The 17,923-nt window shown below is 44.1% G+C and overlaps 1 protein-coding gene across 1 annotated transcript in view; it reads right to left on the bottom strand.

Moving 5' to 3' along the window:
- The window catches only part of KIF19 (kinesin family member 19), a 57,873-nt gene that overhangs the window by 17,909 nt on the left and 22,041 nt on the right, over positions 1 to 17,923 (bottom strand). The window contains exons 3-7 of the mRNA XM_069076501.1: positions 10,092 to 10,202; positions 9,322 to 9,409; positions 8,711 to 8,847; positions 6,694 to 6,819; positions 4,087 to 4,281 (exon numbers count right to left, since the gene is read on the bottom strand). Coding sequence (XP_068932602.1) covers positions 4,087 to 4,281; positions 6,694 to 6,819; positions 8,711 to 8,847; positions 9,322 to 9,409; positions 10,092 to 10,202 — 657 coding nt within the window. The remainder of the gene's footprint in view (positions 1 to 4,086; positions 4,282 to 6,693; positions 6,820 to 8,710; positions 8,848 to 9,321; positions 9,410 to 10,091; positions 10,203 to 17,923) is intronic.

Here is a 17,923-nt window from a genome sequence, read left to right on the forward strand (position 1 = left end):
CTCCTCTGTTTCCATAAACAAATCTGTGGGACAGGCATTTGTTCAATGCTTTTCTGTTGACGTATTGTTGGCTGAATTCACATGGATGTCCATTATTAAGATTATTAATGACCAGTTATTATTAATCATCATAATCATTTTTAAATGAGAATATTTAAACCCAGTATGGTTTCTTCCTTCTTTTCTTTTTTTTTTTTTAGTCATTTGGGGTTAAGTGACTTACCCAAGGTCACACAGTTAGATTGACTTACCCAAGGTCACACAGGCCAGATTTGACAGCAGGTCCTCCTGACTCCAGGGCTGATGTTCTATCCTCTGTGCCACCTAGCTGCCCCTCTACCTAGCTTTCAATCTGTTATAATTTCTTCTAAAGAATCTTTAATATTAATGATTTAACAATATCATATTACCAATGTAATGATTCCATTAATAATAAAATACTATTAATATTAATTAAAGAGGGAATTGAACCTTGGAAGCACATATCACTAAGCCTATACAAAATATTAAGAAATAATATTTTGACAGGATTATAGTGTGTATCCTTTGTTTCACCTGAATTAAAAAACAAAACTAAGAAAAACTCCTCTCCCCTTCTCTCTCTCAAATTCTGGATAAAGCGTCTTGCCCAGGGTCATAGTTGGTGTCTGAGGTTGGATTTGAACTCAGGTCCTCCCAATTCCAGGGCCAGTCCTCTTGAGAAGCTGTCCCCAGTGTCTCTTAAGCAGAAGACTTAATCGAAGCCAGAGACAGTATCTTGCTCTGAAATTTCTGGTTTCACTTGAATAAAAGACCTAATATGTTTTAAAAAATTTTTTAATAGTAGATACAATCAAATTTAGGAAGAGATTCTAATTCTGTGAAACTTAAGGTTAGAGAGAGTTTGTCTTGTTTGTAGCAACCAAGTAAGACCAGAAGTCTTTTGGTTAATACACTGAAGAGGGTGTCTCTATGTTTACCCACAACCAGATTGAAAGGAAGACACTTCCACAAAGGTATGCAGATATTGACATTACTATTGTTCTACTTAAGCAAATAAAAGAAATCTAAATCTTGTGGAATTTTGTCTTTTGTTTCATGATAACTACAAAATACACAAATAATACCTTCCACAGTTGTTGTGAGGACCAAATAAGATATCTGTCAAGTGCTTGGCAAACCTTGAAGGGTTAAGGAAATACTAGCTGTTCATTATTATTATTAAATATATGTACAGTATTTGAGTCAAAGAATTCAAATTGGCAGAGGAAAGCTGCCCATTTGGATCTCTTTGCAGTGTTTATATATTAATACTTGGTCTCTGACAGACTTAGGCTAAACTGCAGAGTATGGAGACTAAAAGATCTTATTAATCATTTGATGATGTACATGGACAACATTCCAGTATATGGATCTACCAAAAGAAACATTAGACAGCTCCTTTATCCTGTGGAATGTTTCTCCAGTGATATCAAATTGTTTTTTAGTCTTGGTAAGTAAGAAATTCTTAACATACATCAAGGAAAACTAAAGACTAAAGGCTTTAAGCTTGATAAAATACCTTGGTCTCCTCTAGGCAAGATATATCCAGCATAAAGTTACGCTGAATAAATTAAATGACTTATAGGCATCTTGAAAACAAGCTAAATGGAAGAATATATTTAAAACAATCCTAAAGTGCCAGTTTTATTGTACACCTTTAGAGCTATAAAGTGAACAATAACAGATGTGGGAAGTATCGTTGCAAAAGCCCACACAATATTAAGGAAATGCAATGCCCATTACTCTAAGGCAACTATAAGAAGATTAAGATTTCCTTATCAAAAAAAGGAGAGAGTATTGATGAGCATTATTCTTGTTCAGTTGTTTTTCAGTCCTGTCTGATTCTTTGTGACCCATCTGGGGTTTCTTTGGCAAAGATACTGTAGTAGTTCTCCATTTCCTTCTCCAGGTCATTTGACAGATGAGGAAACTGAGGCAAACAAGGTGAAATGACTTGCCCAGGGTCACACAGCTAGTAAGTACCTGAGGTCAGATTTGAACTCAGGAAGATGAGTCTTCCTGACTCCATGCCTGACACTGTGTACTGTGGTACCACCTAGCTACCTTAACATTAATCTACAAAAATTTAAGAACTTAAAAAAATTTTTTTTAAGGCAATCAGGGTTAAGTGGGTATCTGAGACCAGATCTAGAACTCAGGACCTCCTGACTCCAGGGCCGTGCTCTATTCGCTGTACCACCTAGCTGCCCCAAGAACAGCTTTTAAAATAGATATCTCCATACCAAATACTTACTCACCAAGCTGCAATGAATGAAAAAGCTTTCAAAAAGCAGAGATCTGGTGGAGAAGATTGGGGGACAGAATGAAGGCATAGCCTCCCCATTATCCTAGCTGCTATTGGAACTGTATCAAGGATACTTTCAGGGAGCCCACAGAACCAGAGGCAGGAGGGGGCAAATCTTAGCCTTTTTGTGTGTCCAGGACCCCTTTGGAATTTTGTTCAAACCTATGAATCCGTTCTCAAAAGAATGTTTTGTTTTTTTAAATCCATAATTGAAATAAATGCCAAATTCCAGTGAGAGGTTAGTGAAAATAAAGACATTCTTTTTTTTTCCCTTCCAAGTTCACAGATCCATCCTGAAATTTATCCTGGTTAAGAAACTTTGTTAGAGGGTGAGTTCACATCCTATTACTGTTATTCGACTACAATAGGCAGTTATTCTATCTACCTGTGCAAGAGTTCAGAGAATACTGAAAATAAAGGAGAAAGAACAGGGTAGTGACTTGTCCCAAGGTTATTTCTATCTGAACTCATGAAAAAAAAAAGAGTAGAATGCTGATGAAGACTAGGCTAGATGGAGACCACCACCACCCACCACTTTAATGATGATGATAATGATCATGATAACACCACCACCAACTCAAACCACCCTGCAATAGTGATGTGGGCTATGCAGCTTGCTCTTTTTTTTTTAAACTTTGAATAGGAGAAAAGCAGAGGACAGAAAATCCCATGTAGTAACGGACTTGGGGCACTAGGTGGAGCTCCAAGCTCTGGGAACCTAATCAGGAAGTAGGGAGGGCAAGGCAAGCTGCCATTGGGGTGTAGGAGTAGGGGAAAGGTGGTGCAGGGGATAGAGCAAGGATGGGGAATCTCAAGGTCACATGTAAACTTCTAGGTCCTCAAGTGCACACGTGAGGCCTCGAGGTTGCAGCTTCCCCATCCCTGGTCTAGACTGAAGAAAGTGACAGGAAAATCTAAATAATGCAGATTAGATTTAATTGGCTTTTTTTTTTTGAGAGCCAGTTGTTAAATATTCACACCCCCAGCCTCCCCCTAACAATAAGCTTTCTTCAGGACCTATCTTTCCCATCTATATAGTGGAAATGGTCCCTACCTTTCCCTCTCCCTGTGGAGGAGGCTGCCCTATTCTCCCACAGTTTCCCCTTCCCTGGTCATCCTAAGATGATTCTCTCCCATCATCCAAGCGTCCAGAAATTCTACCTCCTCCAGGAAGCTTTCACTCCCACTCTGTCCAAACATGAAACTCTATCAATTTTCCCCTGTCCTCCTCTGTGCTCTCTCTGGCATTGTCTACAATGTCAACACTTACTCCTCAGCCATTGTCCAGATTCCCTCTGTGTTTACCTATATCAGGTGGTCTACCCTAAGTCTTTAAGTCTCTTAACAATGTTGGTCCTGGGTCTAAGTAGCTTACTCTATGTGGCAGTGGAAAAAATTTTAAGCTTCCTGAAGAATGACCACGATGGTGAGTGGAGTGAAGGATATTATTAATCTTCCTTTATACCAGGTAGGTACAAATTGGAGCCTCTTCTCAGGAGAGTGGCTTCTTTTCCACTTGCAATGCAATTGGGGTTAAGTGACTTGCCCAAGGTCATATAGCTAGTAAGTGTCAGGCCTCTCAGCAGGATTTGAACTCGAGTCCTCCTGACCCCAGGGCCAGTGCTCTATCCACTGTGCCATCTCCTGCCCCTGAGAGTGGCTTTTCTGAAGGCAGTCCTATCCCTACTCCCTATGTCATAGACAGCCATTGCTCCCACTTCTCCCCATCTACTTTTTCCTCCTCCTGCTCATCCCCTCACCTGGGATGCCCGCTCTGAGCCAGCCAGGTCAATCATGAAGAGGCGGCCCAACCGCACCTCTTGCATGACATTCTTGATCCTGCTCTTTTGGCGCACAGTCACTTGGAGTATAGCGTGGGACCGGGAAGATGTCTGGTTGGCGGCCGTAGGCTCCTGGGTCCTCTGCTTGTTTCCTTTCATTAGAAGCTGCATGATCTGGAGATGAAGGTGGATGGAGGGTTGGGAGAAGGAAAGGTCTCAGTCTCCTGACACCCTCTGGCAAACCGTCTAAGACAAGGAAAGTTTCCCTAATTCAACCACACCTCACATCTCTTAGACCAGGGGTGAAGAATCTGCACCCTTGAGGTCACATGTGGCCCTCTAGGTCCTCAAGTGTGGCCTTAAGGCTGCAGGTTCCCCACCCCTATCTTGGGCACTTGATGTGCAGAAGTCTCTGTGCTGGGGGTTGGAGCTGACACAAGTTTAGGAAAGACAATCTCTGCCCCTGTCGATCTTATTAAGAATTCACAGACTGGCAGCAGGGCCATACACGTGTGCTGTCAGTAGAAAATGTGCTGAATTTGTAGTCAGAGGTGCTGCACTGAAATCCTAGCTCTGCCATTTGCTAACTGTGTTTAGCAAGTCAGCCTCTCTGGGCCTGATTCTCTGACACTATAAAATAAAGGTGCTGGACTATATGGCCTCTAGAATCCATTTCAGCTATAATAATGATAATGATGATGATATAGCATTTATATAGTGCTTTAAAGTTTTCAAAGAATGATATAATCATATATTATTTTTGAGGGGGAAGGCAAGGTAATTGGGATTAAGTGATTTGCCCAAGGTCAGATAGCTAGTAAGTATGTCAAGTGTCTGAGGCTGGATTTGAAGTCAGGTCCTCCTGACTCCAGGGCCAGTGCTCTATTCACTGCGCCACCTAGCTGCCCCTACAATTATATTTTATATGTTATCTCATTTGATCTTTACAGCAACCTTGTGAGGTAGATGCTACTTTTATTCCCATTTTATAGATGAGGAAACTGGGGCTTCAATGATAACTAGTGTTTACACGGAACTTTAAGGTTTACAAAGTGTTTATAAATATTATCTCATTTTTTACAACAATCCTGGGAGGTTGGTAGTACAATTATCTCCATTTTACAAATGAGGAAATTGAGGCAGATAGAGGTTAAGTGACTTGCCCAGGGTCACACAGCTAGTAAGCACATAAGGCAGATCTATGAATTCACGATTTATGATCCTGTGAGCCCAAATGGGACATTCACCCCAAAGCTGATCTGAATCTATAAAATGAGGGGATTGGGTGAAATGCTCTCAAGGGTCCCTCTTACGATCTTGTGATCCTATGGGCCCCGTGAGGATCCCACAGATATGCAGAACTTGGGGCTCCAAAGGGAACCTCAAGGATGGATAGAGAACAAACAGGAAAGGGGAAGAAGGGATAAAGCAACTGGCGTTTTTCTGGCCAAAGAAGGGAAGTTGATAAATGTACACAAGGGCAAGAATAAGGTAATGTAACAATGTATAATGATAATGTAATGATGTAAATGTAAAGAGGGATAAAATAGACCAAATGCTAATGTGGTTACAATGTCAAAGGCTAGCCTTTCTCCCTTTACTGCAAGGGCGGTGGACTAGGGTGCAGAACCCTGCATGACTCTAAGTCATGGCCAGCTGATGTGCTGTTACTTTGCTCAACTGTTTTGCTTTTCTCTTTTAAATCTTTCTTTTTGTTATTGTTAGAAGGGCTGGCTCCCTGAGAAGGGGAGAAAGGGGTGTGATATATTGGCAAATGAATGTTTGAATAGCTTATAGGCTCACTGAGTTAGAGTTAGTCCAACCCCCTCACTTTACAGATGAGGAAACTGAGTCCCAGAGAGATTAAATGGCTAGCTGAAAATCACATGGAAAGCAAGTGGAAGAGTCAGGATTCTAATTCAGGTCCTTTGAACTCAAATCCAGCAATCTTTCCATAGTCCCGTGTTGTCTCTCAACAAAAAGCAGTAATTTGGGAAGGAAAAGAAATTTAAGGTGACACTCAAACAGTCTGGGAGGAGGTGAAATGGGAAAGATCCCTGGTCTGAGAATGAGGAGGCTTTTATTTGAGTTCTGACTCTGCCAGTGATAATCTGTATAACCTTAGGCCATCAAAAGTTCAAAGATTTATTTTACTTTGGGGAGAGGCAATGGGGATTAAGTGACCTGCCCAGGCTCACCCAGTTAGTAAGTGTCTGAGGCCGCATTTGAACTCAGGCCCTCGTGACTCCAGGGTTAGTACCCTATCCACTGTGCCACCCTGCTGTCCTAGCTTTTTTTTCTTTCTCTTAAGAACGTCTATTTATAACATGGGGAAACTATTTGCTGCTTCACCTTCTTCCTGAGGATCCCTGTGAGGCTTGGATGAGACATGAGATGTTAGAATTCTCTGGAAGAAAGGAGAACCTAGAAAGCCAAGATTCTCCTTATGTAGACTCCCCAATCCTGGTTAGGTTCCTGCATGGCTGCCTCAAGTACTGGACACCAGACCATCCTACCAGGCAGCAGCTTCCCAGGATATTTGACCTGAGGGAGCGAGCCTTTCTTTTCTCTCTGCCAAGAACTTACCTCTTTGGCATTGATGGTGGACACCTCAGTGATCCCAGCCACCTGGATCACCCCCTTGGAGTCCTCTCTCAACTCTAGGTACCCCAGGGAAGGGTTCAGTAAATCCCTAATCATTTCATTGTAGATCTAATAGGAGTAAGGAGAGAATATTAGAAGACTTGATAAACACTTATTCAGCACCTAATTACAAAGAATGAAAGGACAGAATTCCAAAGCTTTATGGATCCTTGGTGTTCCAAGGAAGTTTATAACTCAAGATGGAGATAGGGGATCATAGACTGAGAACAGGGACAGATGGTAATGTTGGGATGCCCTTCCTAGAGCTGGCTGGGCACATCCCCAAGAGGCCCGATCACTGGACAAAGTATCTGTGGTCCAGGCTATAGCTACCCTCTTCTTTCTGGGAAAATGTGAGCGGCATCGGTTTCTACCCAGATCCCCATGCATTCATTCAATGGGGAGAAGTCCTTTGCCACCTCTAGCAAAGGTGTTCTAAAGAAGAAAGACCCTGGCAAGGCCCAGGGGCAGCCAAGGGAAATCCTAGTGGCCTGTTGCTACATTCCTGAGTTATTCTGTGCCTCCTCTCTTGCTACTCTCCTTCTGTGAGCATCCACTGCACTAGCCAGAGTAAACAGGTGACCGCTCTAGGCTCACTGTCCTTCTTGCCCTGTCTCTTACGTAATAATAATAGCTCACATTGATATAGTGCTTACTATGTGCCTAGCACTGTGCTAAACACTTTACAACAATTATCTCAGATCCTCACAACAACTCTGGGAAGACTGTTCTGTTATTATCCCCATATACAGATGAGGAAACTGAGGCAGGCAGTGGTTAAGTGACTTGACCAAGGGCACACAGCTAGTGTCTGAAGTCTTCCTGACTCCAAGTCCAGCCCTGGCTGCCTCATACAGATCACCTAATAAAGAAAGGACCAGGACTGTATTAGAGGTGCTGGGAAGCCAGGAGAGTAGAGAGTAGAGCTGTCACTAGCAATTTTTGCACCTGGTGCCAGGAATACAAAACATGCCCAGGACAAATGGCATGAAACACGTCCTCAAATCAACTATTTAAGAACAAGTCAGTTGCCTGGAGTGACAGAGATCCCAGGATGAGGACAGATCGAGAGGAGCTTACCTGGGGTACTTTTGCCGAGTGGAAGAAGATTCCATCTGGGTGCTTCTTATTTTAATTATTCTTACTAGCTAGGTACTTAGCTCAATTTGTTTTTAAGCTGATATCAGTGTCCTCTAAATTTCGGAAACCTGTGTCAAAGCCCCCATCACCACTCCTTAGTTACACCCGTCCTTAGTTACAGCTCTGCAGAGCAGTCACAACTCACCTGCTCTCAGCAATGGCTTCTCATATTCCTCTTTGCACACATCACAGCGCTCTATTAATCCTATCACCACATGCCCACAACAGAGAAAGCTGCTGCCAGATATGCCAGGTATGTGGATACACACCCACACATATATGATACTGCTACACATAGATACACTGGGGTACATGGCCGCATCTAACTGTCACCCAGAGTAAGTCATAATTGGTTTCTGGTGAGTAAAAAGTTATGTTGACCCCATTCATTGAAAGACATGGCATGATTCCAAGGAATGGTTTGGGGGTGGAGGGTTAGATATCAGCGTGACCTGGTAATCTCCTTACTTATTTAAAAGGCTGCCATTTTGCCTGTTTCCATTCATTCTAGGTGGGAGAAGGGGAAAGGAAAGGACAACAGGGACACTGGGAAGTCCTGACATTTGACTCAGCGTCACCCACGTCAATGGGGCATGTACCTAGGGGCTGTGCATTTCACACTTGCCCTGTTTCAATTCTTTTAGAGGGACAGCCTGGCAGAATGAAGGGAGAAGTAGGAACAGTTGTCCATACCCCTGGACACCCTGTACTGGGACCTAGGCTGAGATGCTTTCAAGGGATTTTCCGACCCTTCCTGTGACTCATTCAGTGCCTTAGCCCTACTCAAAAATCCAAGTATGGCCCAGCCAGGATGACCTACCTCTAGGTAGGACATGGAAACCTCATATTCCATGTCATTACTGGTCTCCTCAATGGCACAGAATAGGTCGTTGAGGGTCCGAACATATATGCCAGGCTCATGGTCAGTGCCCAGCATGGTGTAGGTTTTCCCACAGCCTAGAGGCAGGAAAGAACAGTAGGTGGGCAGGTGGTTATAGGGCATGTGTCATAGCTGGAGAGGATTGCATTTGGAAGACTCTCCCCAGGCATAGCTCCCTCCTGTCCTCACTCTGAAGGTTCTATCAATGGGGCAAGCACGCTGTCTCTTTTTGGGGAGGGGTCATTGGGAAGCTAGTGAAAGGCAAAGGTATAGGCTCCTCCTAGATCCATGTGGGTGGGAGAAAGAGGGTCTTCTAGGATGGGGTAGCTCTGCGTGAAGATGGGGGTGAGACATGGAGCTCATGATGACTTAGGTTTACATTTGGCCAAGCCATTTTGGTGATAGTGAAGTGGGGTTGTCCTTTAAACTGCCTGCTTCTGGGAATTGGCTGACCTCCATGTTGGGGGGTCAGGTGGGCAGAGAAGAGGGGCTCTTTTGGTTCTGGACAGGACTGGGGCAACAGAAGGCAGGTGTTGAGACAGCCAGCTCACCAGTGGGGCCATAGGCAAAGACAGTGGCATTGTAGCCAGAGATGACCCCTTCAATAAGGCTCTTCGTGGTGGCTTGGTAAACCGTCTCCTGCAAAGAAAGGGAAATTGGGAGTCTGAGGGGCTCAGGAGGCAGAACATGCCCCACTGTAGAAAGAAGTTTCTGTTTCTGGGTCCTGCCTAGCCTGAGGTCCTTGAGAATGCCTAGACCCTGGAGAGGTGACCCCACGGAGGTGAGGAAAGAGTCTCTTTACCTTCAGTTCATTAGGGATGCCAGCTTGGAACAGAACTCAGGACATTAGCTGGCTCCTCCAGCTTTCTCCTGGCCCTCTGCCCAGCTTCTGCTTTATAACAGATACCAGAGATATCCTGAAGATGAGCCAGGTGGGGGTATCCCCAGGAGAGCATCAACTTTCTCAGGTCCACCTACCATCTGGGTTAATCTAGTTAGGTCTTAGACTTCTCTAGCTCAGAAGGGAGCCAAATGTGGGTCCCACAGCAATTGCTGACATTAATGGTTGCTGAGTGGAGGTACATGTATGTACATATGTATGTATACATGCATCTGTCTGCAGATGAGCATGCTGCATGGAAACATATGTAAGCATGCACATGTTCATGAATGTAGGAGGCCACACCTTCTCCAGTTAGGACTGAAGCAGTTTTTAATAGTTGTATACAAAGATCCAGACCTGAATGATGGCTTTTTGGGCACAAATAATAGACCTTTTATTTTGGTCCTATGTTAGTCTCTCCCATCCCTGACCCCTCACCTGAGTGGCAGTGAAGTCAAAGGCCACATCAAATAAGTAGGATTTCTCCCGGGATCTGTGGGCTCGGAGAATGTCATCTGGATCCTCCATTGGGTCCATCAGAACCACCATCTGCAAAAGCCCCAGAAGTTGTCTGGAAGGAGCCACTGAGATCTGGTGGGGGTCCTGTGGCCAAGGTGTCAGGAATTGGTACCTCCTTATTTCTGGGGCAGGTTAGGGAATCACTGGGCAGCTAGGTGGCACAGAAGATAGAGTGTCGGGCCTAGAGTCATGAAGACCTGAGTTCAAATCTGGCTTTAGACACTTACTAGCTGGTGACCTTGGGCAAATCACTTAACCCTGTTTGCCTCAGTAAAATGATCTGGAGAAGAAAATCTTTGCTGAGGAATCTTTGCCAAGAAAACCCCAAAATGGGTCACAGTCAGACATGACTCAACAACAACAAAAACAGGGGATTCACTAGATTGAGTGGAGGAGGATAATGGTGAAGTAAACAGGAGCTAGGGAAAGGGGGCCAGAAACAGGGTAGAAGCTTATCTTAGAGGAGAGTAAGAGAGGGAATTGGGTTTTCCTGGGTTTCTCTTGGACTATTAGGTCTCTCTGTATAACTTTCACATTTAAACAACAACAAAAAAAAGTGGTGTGGAATTTTTTCAACATACGATATTTTTTCAAATTACTTTCATATCTATAATCTCATCTTTTTTTTTTTAAGCAATCAAGGTTAAGTAACTTGCTCAAGGTTATATGGCCAGTTATTATTTCTGGGTGTGGTGCTAAGTATCTGAGCCCAGATTTGATCCCCAGGTCATCCCGACACTGGAGCTGGTGCTCTTACTCACTGAGCCACCTGGCCACCCCTATGCAATTGGGGTTAAGTAACTTGCTCAAGGTTACATGGCCAAGTGTTTCTGGGTGGGTGCTAAGTGTCTGAGCCCAGGATTCGATCCCCAGGTCATCCTGATACTGGAGCCAGTGTTCTTACTCACTTTGCTACCTGGCCGCCCCTATAATCTCATCTTAATTTCTCAAAATTATGATTTCTACCAACTTTTTGTTTTCCTTCTGGATTACCTGCTTATCCCCTGGGACATCTGTTCTAGGGATGTTCACACCCTCAGAGTAAAAAAAAAATTTGGGAATCGAGAAAGGTAGCTTGGGGTGGGGGAAGGCTCCATTCCTTGGCTCCCTGGGGCCAACCCTCACTCTCTGACCTTTGCTCACAGGTTCTAAGGTTGTATCTCTTTTATAAGACAAACTGTGACACCATTAATGTTCACTTCATGCCAGATGAGACAAGACACACATACACACACACATGAAAGTGACACAGGAACATACACAAAGGCATTATAAAAAGAAACACAGATTAGAAACGCAATCCTGGTTTCCCAGGCTCCTTGCCCAGGTAGCATTGCCATGGAGACGGGAAACTCCAAGAGATGCTATCCCAGAATTCACCAGGTTGGCGACATGTCTTTAGGCTTGTCTTTGGAGACTTCTGGAAAGAAGGCACTTGTAGAAAAGAATTCAATTTCCTACTATAAAAGAGAGAGCCACTGGTGGGGTTGAATCACATCCAATGTCCCCGGGTGGGGAACCTGCAGCCTTGAGGCCACATGTACCCCTCTAGGTCCTCAAGTGTAGCCCTCTGACTGAGTCCAAGTTCTACAGAACAAATCCTTTTACTTTAAGGGGATTTGTTCTGTGAAGTTTGGAGTTAGTCAAAGGGCCACACTTAAGGACCTAGAGGGGCACATGTGGCCTTGAGGCCATAGGTTCTCCACCCTTGGTCTAGAGAAAAGTTCTTATGTCCCTTATCCCAGGAGCCTAGTAGGATGCTTCAATAGGACTGTGGCAATGGGAACTAACAAGCTTGACGCCCCCCCCCCCTTTGCTTCATCAGGAGAAGAAGAGGCAAGAGAAGGCTGACCTCTGGCTATGGCCAAGTGGCCAGTTTCTTATTTATCATCCGATTGAGTCCACCTCTCCCCCTTCCATTGTTGTGTATGTCCTACAACTGATTATTCACAATGAAAATCAGGCGGCGGGGAGGGGAGGGGGGGCGCTGCCAAATCCTTTTCTGATGTGACTGATGCTGGTTCTGTAGAGATTTGGGAAGAAGTTATGACCTTTTAGAAAGGTAGGAGACCCATCCTGTTTCAGCTCAGGCTGAGGCATACAGGGGAAGAACAGACCCCAATCCCATTTGTAAGTCTGCATGAAAGAAAGATCTACTAACATCACATACCTTGGCAAGTACAAGATTCCTAAACAGGAGAATGTATAAACAGAGAGCCTCAATTTGAGGTATACAGACATGTATATGCATATATACAAATGTGTATTGTGTATATACACATATGTGTGTACACATATATATGCACAAATGTTGTTCAGTCATTTTCATTCTTGTCTGACTCTTTGTGACCCCATTTGGGGTTTTCTTGAAAAAGATAGTGGAGTAGTTTGCCATTTCCTTCTCCAACTCATTTGACAAATGAGGAAACTGAGGCAGAGGGAAGTGACTTGCCCAGGGTCACACAACTAGTAAGTATCTGAAGCAGGATTTAAACTCAGGAAGATAATCTTCCTGACTCACTCCTGGCACTCTATCCACTGTACCACCTAGCTGCCCCCCTAATATGTATGCATGTATATGTATATATGTGTGTATATATGCACACATGTATATGTATATATGTGTATACACCTATATCTACATAACTACAAATACATATACACACATGCACACACCAATATATACATATATGTATAATACACACACACACAGATAAATACCCCCCTAGAGCCAAATCCAGGTAGCACCAGCCTCCTGTAGAGTGATTGTGCGCCATAAATCTGGTGCTGCCCTTTATAGTCAGTCAATAAGCATTTATTAAGGGCCTACTATATACCATGTACTGCACTAAACACTAGGAATAGAAAGGCAAAACAGAGTTTGCCCTCTCATGGACCTCTCAGTCTAATGGGGTAAATGACACCATGACATGCCACATATATACCTTTTAGGCTTCCTCATGTTTTTCTCTGAGACAAGTTAAATTTTAGGTAGAGTTTGGAAAGAAGAGAGGAGAGAAAGGACAGAGAGAGGCCATTCCTCTTCCTTGTATCATCATCACAATGACCAGACAAGGTACCCAAATGTCAGTGTCGATACATAACTTCATTTGCAGCTGAGATTCAGGCCCTACAGCAACCCCGGGTGCCTCCCCAGTGGCCATCGCAGGGGGCTCTTCTGAAATGAAGCCCAGGCCTGCCCTGGCTCTCCCTGATGAGCTGAGGTGGCTGGCACCTCTAAGAGCTGATCTAGCCGGCTTAGCTCTCCAGGGCTCTAGCTGGGGCACAATTAATGGGGATAACAAGTGTCTGGCCTGCTGTACTCACGCTGTAATGAGCTTGCCAGATTGCTTCCTGAGGGCATGTGAATACTGAAGGGAGATCCGGCCTCTCCCAGCTCTTGGGCTTGCCCTTCCCTACCTCAGTCCCTTCCTGGGTCCTGCTCTACCCTTCCTCCTCCTCATCAGTGAGAGCCAATAGCAGCAGCAGCAGCCCTTCCATCCTCGGGCTGCCTGTAAGTACACATCCTGTGGCCCTAACTCTGTGCTGCCTTTCCTTTTTCCATCCTGCTGCTGTTGGTGGTGGTGAGTTACTTTTCGGTCCTGTCTGACTCTTTGTGACCCCATCTGGGGTTTTCTTGGCAGACACTGGAGTGGTTTTGCCATTTCCTTCTCCGGCTCATTTTACAGGTGAGGAAGCCGAAGCAAACAGGGTTAAATGACTTGCCCAGGATCTCACAGCTAGAAAATGCCTGAAAACGCCTGAAAACTCTAAAAGGCATGATGGAAAATGCTACCCACATCCAGAGAAAGAATTATGGAATCTGCATGCAGATTAAAGCATACTATTTGCTCTTTCTGTTTTTTGTTTTGTTTTGTTAAGTTTTGTTTCTTCTTTCTCCTGGTTCAATCCATTGATTATAATTCTTCTTAAACATGACTAAGGTGAAAATATATTTAATATGAATGTATATGTAGAACCTACATCAGACCACATGCTGTCTTGGGGAGGGGGGAGGGGAGGGAAGGGGTAGAATTAAAACCTGAAAGCTTGTAGAAGTGAATGTTGAAAACTAAAAATAGACAATTAAAAAAAATTAAATTAAAAAAAGTGTCTGAGGCCAGATTTGAACTCCAGTACCTTCCCCTCCAGGAGCTCTTAGGCTTACAGGGAAGACAACAGGCAAACTTCTCCAACATGCAAACAGGGTGAATCAGAGGTATTTTATTCTCTGCAGGAAGGCATTAGCAAGCTCAGTAAGTGCCCAATAAATGCTTGTTAATGAAAAGCATTTTGTCAAAGACAAGCAAGTTGAGTTGGCTGCCTCCCAGAAAAACCTCTAATCAAGATAGACCAGTAGACTTTCCTGGCTATGGCTACTCGATTTCTCTGCACAGTAAACACCAAATGGGACCCTTTTCCCAGACTAGGGCTCCCCAGAGGACAATACTGCAATGCTGCTTTAAAGGTCTAGACAGTAATCTACATACCTTGTAATTTAGGGGGTGGGTGGGGAGCAGAGGCCTGACATCCAAGGAATATGTTCAAACTGCTTTTAGAAGACTGACTCCATATGTTGTGATTCCAAAGAAGAATTCATTTCAACAAAGGTTTATTGAGAGGTAGCTATGTGCTAAGTCCTGGGCTACACATTGAGATAATAAATATGAAAATAAAATTGCCTTCAAGCAGCATCCATTTTACCAGGGTCACAATTAAGCATAGCACCAAATCCAATAGCCTTTTAAAAACTATCTTTTTTTTCTTTTTGGAGGGCAATTGGGGTTAAGTGACTTGCCCAAAGTCACACGGCTAGTCTGTCTGTGTCTGAGGCCACATTTGAACTCAGGTCTTCCTGACTCCAGGGCCAGTGCTCTATTCACTGAGCCACCTAGCCACCCCAAAAACTATCTTTCTTGATCTCTCTGTTGTATTAGAGAAGTTTTTGCGATATATTTCTCTACTATATTTTTTCCTATCAAAAAGCAGCCTGGTGGGGGGCGGCTAGGTGGTGCAGTGAGTAAGGCCGGCCCAGAGTCAGTAGGACTGGTGATTGGTTTGGGTCTCAGATACTTAACACCCACACAAAAAAAGCTGGCCATGTAACCTTGGGCAAGTTACTTAACCCCAACTGCTTAAAAAAAAAAAAAAGCATCCTGGTGGCCCGGTAAATATGAGGTTAGACCTGGAATCAGGAGGACCTGAGTTCAAATTCAGCCGCTGACACTTAATATGTGACCCTGGGCAAGTCACTTAACCCCTCTGCCTCAGTTTCCTCAACTATAAAAAGGAGATAATAATAGCACCTACCACTTAGGGTTGTTGTGAAGATCAAATGAGATATTTGCTAAGTGCCCGACAACAAAAACATAGAAAATTATATATAAAATAAATACAAAGTAATTGGGTGGGGATGGTTCTAGCAACTAGGCTTCCTGTGGGAGGTGAGCTGAAGGAAGCTGGAGATTCTACACTTTTTGTTGTTTGATCCACCCTACCCTTTATTAGTAGAATGTAAGCTCCCTGAGGGTAAGGACTAATCTGTTTTTGTCTTCATATCTTTTGCACAAGGCATGATTTTGTTGTTGATGATCTTCAGTTGTGTCCAACTCTTCATGACCCAAATTGCAATTTTCTTGGCAAAGATACCGGAGGGGTTTGCCATTTCCTTCTCTAGTTCATTTTACAGATAAGGAAATTGAGGCAAACATGGTTAAGTGACTTACCAGGGTCACACAGCTAGTAGGTACCTGAGGCTAGATCTGAACTCAGGTCTTCCTGACTATCCACTGCACCACCTAGCTGCCCACCAGGCATGACACAGAGACTCAATAAATTGACAAATGAACCCTGGTCCCCAGCATTCTGGCATGTCTCCTCCAGAATACTCTTTTCTCAACATTCTCTTCAATGATCAAGTTCCCATCTTGGGTCTGCTGATCCAGAACAATAAGTTAGGCTCTGGTTTCAGGCCCAGCTGAGGACAAAACCACTCTCTGAGCATTTTTTGGATGGATCCCAGTGGAATGTAACCGGGCACCAGCCCAGCCTGCCTCCCCTAAACCCCACAGACAGTGAATGGCAATTCTACTGACACAGGGAGGCAGAGGGACACATCACATGAAGGACACATCTGCCCACACACCTGATCTCCCACCTTCGTCAACTTCAGACGTCCCCAAAGTCCCCTACCACAGGCCAGAGCATCTTGGGCAGTGAGTTCCCTTGGCTATCCCATATCCTGACTCAGGACATTATTGGCACTGCCATGCTCTTCTCTTAATGAGGGCTTTGTCTGAGCCCCCATCCATCTGTGCTCCAGCCTGCCTTGTTCCCAGTGTCTGGCCCCCACCACACCCCCACAAGGGCTGCTCCCCATTCCTATCTGTTAAGGCAGACAATGGGGCCTCTGTGAAGTCCAGCCAGGTGACTAGGAGCCAAGCCATGGAGCAAAGGGAAGGGCCTGGAGTTTGCACCTGAACAAGGAGGCTTGGGAGAAGTCAGAAGGCCCTCAGGAGTGGCCATCTCTCTTGCCAGTGGACCCCTATGACTATCTGAGAGTCCCTCACTTCCAAATTCTCAGGGTGCTCTGAGTTTCCTTTCATTGAAAGATAGGAGGAGCAGCTAGGTGGAGATGTGGTTAGAGGACAGGCACTGGAATCAGGAGGACCTGAGTTCAAATCTGGCCTCAGACACTTACTAGCTGTGTGACCCTGGCCAAGTCACTTAACCCTGCTTGCCTCCAAAAAAGAAAAGAAAAGAAAGAATAGGAATAATAGTAACAACAACAATAAGCACAACTTGTGCTTTATCACTGAAAACAAAACAAAATGCTTTCACATAAACTTTGAATCAGCAGTATAGTAGATAGTGCTAGGTTTGTAGTCAGGAAGACCTAGTATCCAATCCCACCTCACTTACTTAGCTGTCTCACGGTGGGCAATTCACTTAACCTCTCTGTGCCTCAGTTTCCTTGGCTGTAAAAAATGAGGGAGTTGGACTCAATGGTCTCCAAGGCCCCTTCCAGCTCTAAATCCTGTGATAGCTAGTGCTTAAAAGTTTGCAAAATGCTTTTACAAATGTTATCTCACTTTATCCTCATAATAAATCTGAAAATTTCCATTATTATCCTTATTTTACAGATGAAAAAACTGAGGCAGACAGAGATTAAGTGACTTGCCCTGGGTCACACATCTACTAAGTGTCTGAGGTCACATTTGAACTCAGGTCTTCCTGACTCTGGACCCAGTGCTCTATCCACTGAGTCATTTAGCTGATTGTTGAATAAAATTGCTGTATTGAAACAGGCTTTAGTTCTAAGGTGTGTTTGTCTGTGTGTGTGTGTGTGTGTTGTGGAAATAGAGGAAGTTTTTTTATTTTCTGAAGCCTTAAAAACTATAGAACTGTTGATACAGGTTCCTGTGTGCCTGGAATCTAAGTGAAGTCACTTAAGTGATAATCTCTCATGGGCTACTTTCTGTCTGTACCATTTTCCCCATATTAGGGTTGGGTGTTTATATTTGTTTTTCTGTACTAGGAAAAAACCTTGTGCATTCCAACCCTCTCCCAGTAGGAGATTAATTTTAGGCCCAGAGAGGTGAATACAGTTGCCTAAGGTCACACAGCAAATCCTCACTCCAACCCTACTGTGGCCTCTGAGGAACTCAAGTGTTTACCACCAAGGTACTATATTTGTTATTTTCATCATCATCATCATCATCATCATCATCATCATCATCATCATCATCATC

This window comes from Petaurus breviceps, unplaced genomic scaffold (assembly GCF_028583685.1).
Source record: "Petaurus breviceps papuanus isolate PSGF00001 unplaced genomic scaffold, PetGlider_PUasm1.0 90925, whole genome shotgun sequence".
NCBI lineage: Eukaryota > Metazoa > Chordata > Mammalia > Diprotodontia > Petauridae > Petaurus > Petaurus breviceps.